At 44.7% G+C, this 4,881-nt stretch overlaps 1 protein-coding gene across 1 annotated transcript in view; it reads left to right on the top strand.

Moving 5' to 3' along the window:
- LOC107209919 (WT1 interacting protein) overlaps positions 1–4,881 on the top strand; it is a 77,977-nt gene that overhangs the window by 25,989 nt on the left and 47,107 nt on the right. Inside the window, exon 2 of the mRNA XM_015640112.3 lies at positions 1,473–1,574. Within this exon, the coding sequence (XP_015495598.1) occupies positions 1,529–1,574 (46 nt within the window). The 5' untranslated portion in view covers positions 1,473–1,528. The remainder of the gene's footprint in view (positions 1–1,472; positions 1,575–4,881) is intronic.

Below are 4,881 nucleotides of genomic sequence, written 5' to 3'. Positions count from 1 at the left end.
CAGGCTGGAGCAGCTCCTGAAGGACTGACTGCAGCCCATGGGATGGACCAGGCTGGAGAAGTTCATGGAGGGTTGTCTCCCTGAACAAGAGAGGGACACCTGTTCATAATATGCTCATCTCCCCAAAAAGAAATTGCATTTTTATTTTGCCTGTACTTATATAGAATGTTCACAGCACAGCAGAGAAGAATTCTGGAAGATAAAAGCCTGTTTTGCACTTCTGCAGTTGCTAAGTCCTTAGGTGTATTAGCAGTTTTGCTGTTGCCAATGATTAATGCTAAGATTGCACTTGTAGAAATAGAGCCTCAAACAACAGCAAAAAAAAAACAATCTTCATTTTTATTTTCTACTGTAGTATTTAAAAAATACCACCAGCCTTGTCTTGACGGGCTGTCCTGATAGAATTGAATAGATGATTGTGGACATCTAAGAAAAACTTAAAAATCAGTAATTGTGTGACAGAAGGACATGGATTCCGCTGAATTTAAGTTCTTCTTCAGAGGGATACAAAACCAAAGTAATCCTTGAGTTAATTCCCTTCCTTGGTTTGAATTTGGAGAGGTTATGCATAGGTAGAAATAAATGCACAGGCAAAAGACTTTAAAAAAAAAACTTTGAGGAAATTGCTTTAAACACTCCCCAAAACCAAACTATCCCAAAAAAACCCTCTTTATAGAGCCTACTGAGATCATTACCTTCCCTGTGAGTTTGCCATGTGCAGAGCTGATCTCTGACTTGTTGCCTCCTGGTGCTTTGGTCTCCTGAGGACTCCATGGAAGTCATCCCTGTCATCTCCAGGAGCAGTAAAGGTGAATTTCTGAGCCCACTGAAGCACAGCTGTGAGCCTGAATTTCTGCCCTGAGACCAAAAGGAAGGCAGAGGCTTTGCTGTTGGCTGTGGGAAGGTGCCAGGTTGTGGTTATGAGGTTACATCCTCTGTTCATGAAACAATTACTAAATGTGACTGACAGATCCATTTTCCCAGTGGCTTTCACTGCAGACAAACATACTTGATATTGTGTTTGTGGAGAGGGCCAAGGAGAAATCTTTCAGGCTTGGAGTGAGTTGTTGTTTTATCAGTGTCTGTTGAATGTCATGTGGTGGAGCAGTTTGCTGTGAAGGTCTCACTAAATGATTTCTTGGACTGGCAGGGTTGTTTGTAGGGAGTGCATGGATTTCTCTGTCCTTCCTGGCTGCACCTGCCTCCTCTGGGTTTCTGTCTGTAGCCATTCTCAGTCTCCCTGCATTGAAACACTGGCAGAGGCTTGGCCCCCCTTCATTTTGGGTGAATTTCCATGCATTTGTTTCTCTGCAGCCGCCTGCTGCTCTCTGGGGTACTTGAATCTATTCAGGGTGAGGAGCTCATTGATTTAGGGCCTGATGGGGGTATCATGAGTGCTGTGAATCGACAGCCTGGAGCTGTTTATAGGAGCTGTGGAGGATTTTAACTTTGATTCTCTTTCTGCTTTGTAGGTATTTGTATAAAATGTGGAAAAGGTGTGTATGGAGCGAGCCAGGCTTGCCAAGCAATGGGTAACCTCTATCATACCAACTGCTTCACGTGCTGCTCTTGTGGTAAGTCAGATCTGCTGCACCCTTCTTCTGTGGCTTCCTTTAGCAACCAGTGCACAAAGTGAGACCTCATCCTGCTGCTTCCCCAGGCAAAATTCCCACGCAGGGCTCCAGCTTTAAAAGTTGTTTTTTTATTTGCCATCTGTAAGTGCTCAGTGGTGTTTTCCTAAGCAGCAGCCCAGAAAAATAGCGTTTGGTTGTTTGAAGGGCTGCATTTACAAAATGGCTTCAACCTGGCTGGTAGAAGCACTGTGTGCTTTAAATCACTTGTGTTTATGGAACTGTAATGTGCATGTATCATTTTTATAGAAAAAAAAAGGTAAAATTTGTCCAGCCAAAACCATATTTTTGTCACTATTTGCAAATGAAAGTCTAGTCAGGCATGTGTATTTGTCATTTCTGTGTATGCACAGTGCTCAGAAATTGTTCACTTATGGTTGAATGTGACAAGAACAAATAGAAACTGTGTGTTGAAATGTCTTATGCTATTACAAGATTTTATTTTTGTGGGGGAAAACTAGACAATAAATCTCTGCTTCCTCCTTGTTCCCAGGACCTTTTTAGGTTTCCCTTTTAATCTGAAAGAGATGTTTCTGTGTGTGATTTGGGGAAGTCCTGGCTTTGCCAGGGGAAATGGAAAATTCAGGGCAGCATTTTCAGAAGTGTGCCTTAAGTCAGGCGTTATGAATTTAAGTTGGAAACTTCCTCAGTGTCTTGTCTGTAACTGCTGAGAGCTCACAAATTCCCACCAAGCTCAAGGGAAGTGTGAGAGCTCAATTTTCAGGAGTCAGGTGATTTTTCTTGTTTTATGCACCCATCTAGTGAAGTTCCTTATATATGAAAATGTTTGCCTGGATATTGAAGATCTTGTTATGATATATATATACACAGCAAAAAAATTATTCTGGGCAGTATGTGCTGAGCACAGATTGTTTATAAAAAGGATTAATTAAGGATTAGAAAAAGAGTAAAAGATTATTGGCATAGAACCAAATAAGTTGATGATCAGAAGAACATTGTAAAGTTCACTGCTCACAGGAGAAGTGTTGTCTTTTCTCCTGAGGTTTGTACTGATAAATATTGGTTTAAAGAAACCTTCAACCTGAATGTAGAATTTATTGACCTGTCTGGAGGACTCTGGACCATTACCAGATGTGGGGCTGAGCTCATCTGAAAGCCTCAGGGATGGCTGGTGACTTTGCTCAGGTCTGACAGTGAGTAGCTGTTCTGTTGGCTCCCAAAGTGAGCAGCATCCTGCTTAGCAGAGGATTACAAAATAGGATATCAGATAATGTCTCTCCACAGCATTAACCCAACCTAATTGCATGGGTGAATTCCAGTTTCCTCTCTGGGGCAGAAATGTTGTTTTTAAGTGCTCGGGTTGCATGTTTGCTACCACGGGGTTCTCTATGCAGGTCACTGTTCCTTAGAAAAATGTATAAGGGACAGTAAGTGTATTTTAACAGCAAAATACAAACACAACCCAATTATTTAAACACATAACAAGCTTTTCTGACTGTTGTGGAGAGGTGTGTGTGGCCTGTATTCACCACCACAGGACAATTTGAGACATGTCCACTTGAAGCACTGTTTGCCCCACCCTTCAGTGCCCTGGAATTTGGTGATTCAGGCAGCTTCCCGTGAGTCACCCCATGCACAGGGAGATGCTCCAGGTTGTCTTCTGAGCCTCTCACTGTGCTGCTCTGGGCTGGAGGGCCTTCCAGGATGGTTCACCAGTGAGGACTGGGATTTCCTTCTGTTTGCAGCCTCTGGTACAAGCCTGGCTGGAAGGGGAGTGTGTGGGCAATTCCTTAGGCTCCACTGGAGAGGGGCTGTGCTGCTGCTGGGGCAGCTAAAACGCCTCAGCAAAGCTCAGCTTCACCTGTGTTCAAGGGTGAGTCCAAAACAGAGCTTTTTCTCTCAGCTCTGAAATAGGATCAACGTGAGAGTAGCTGGGAGGAGGGTATTGCATTAACTCTTAAATTTCTCACTGTATTTTGGGCTGTGCAACCCATGGAAAACCCAGAGTGGTTCAGGACAGTGCCAGTAGATCCAGACCCTGGGACCAAGGCATGCAGGTCCTGTCTGTGGGAAATGCACCCTTGAGAATGGTGCTGAAAAGGCTTTACAGGAGCTCATGGACAAGCAACCAAATGGAGACTTCTCACAGGACTGCAGCTGATGAACAGGGAGTTAATTCTGTGACACTGCTGGGACCTGTGTGACAATCCTGAGCTGTAGGTCTGGTGCCCACCTTTAAATGGATGAAAGTAACCAGAGAGGGCCCAGAAGAACTTAAATAGATGATTAAAGGTTGGAGAAAAGCTAATCACAACAGCCCAGTGTATTTTGGGAAATATGGGAGGGACATGTGGCTGGAACTTGTAAGTACAAGAGCCATAAAACAGCATTAGAAAGTGGTGTCATTTGTACTAGAGACAAACACAAGAGAGATCTTTCCTGGAGGCTGAAATTACACAATTCAAATAGGAAATCAAAGACAGTTTTTCTGCAATGAGGATGATTAACTGCTAGAACAAAATAACAAGAGAAGTGGAAGATTCTCTGTTCTTCTTTGTTTTCAAATTAAGACCAAATGTCCCTTTGGAGAATGTTTTAAGTTGAGCCAAGCTTTAGGTAATTGGGTGATCATTAATGATCTTTGTTAGGCGAGGGATCACAGCACACAAACTGGTGCTCCTTGTGAGCCTTTGACAGGAGAGTAGAGAAATCCATTGGTTCTCCCTGCCTAAACCAGTGTCTGTGCTGTAGTTCCTGTACATGTGGTTGGCCCTGGCTGGACACCAAGTGCCCACCAAGGCCACTCCATCCCTGCCCTCCCCAGCTGGATGGGGAGAGGAAATACAAGGAAAGGTTTGTGAGTTGGGATCAGGGCAGGGAGAGCTCCCTCACCAGTTACTGACACAGCAAAGGAAAAAAATCTGTTAACAACCAAATCAGAGTAGGATAATGGCAAATAAAAACTAAACCTTAAAACCCTTCTCCTCACCCCTCCTTTCCTCCTGGGTTTAACTTTACTCCCAGCTTTCTCCACCTCTCCCCCAGTGGTGCAGGGGGACGGGGAATGGGGGCTGTGCTCAGCTCATCCCAGGTTGTCTCTGCTGCTCCTTCCTCCTCAGGGGAAGGGAAGGGCTCCTCACACTCTTCCTGTGCTCCAGGGTGGGGTCCTTCCCACAGGAGACAGTGAGCTCCATGAGCTGCTCCAGCCTGGTCCATCCCATGGGCTGCAGTCAGTCCTTCAGGAGCTGCTCCAGCCTGCTCCATCCCATGGGCTGCAGTCAGTCCTTCA

Source organism: Parus major, chromosome 11 (genome assembly GCF_001522545.3).
Source record: "Parus major isolate Abel chromosome 11, Parus_major1.1, whole genome shotgun sequence".
Classification (NCBI taxonomy): domain Eukaryota; kingdom Metazoa; phylum Chordata; class Aves; order Passeriformes; family Paridae; genus Parus; species Parus major.
The sequence above is the reverse complement of the archived record's forward strand: the minus strand, read 5'-3'. Positions and strand labels throughout refer to the sequence as shown.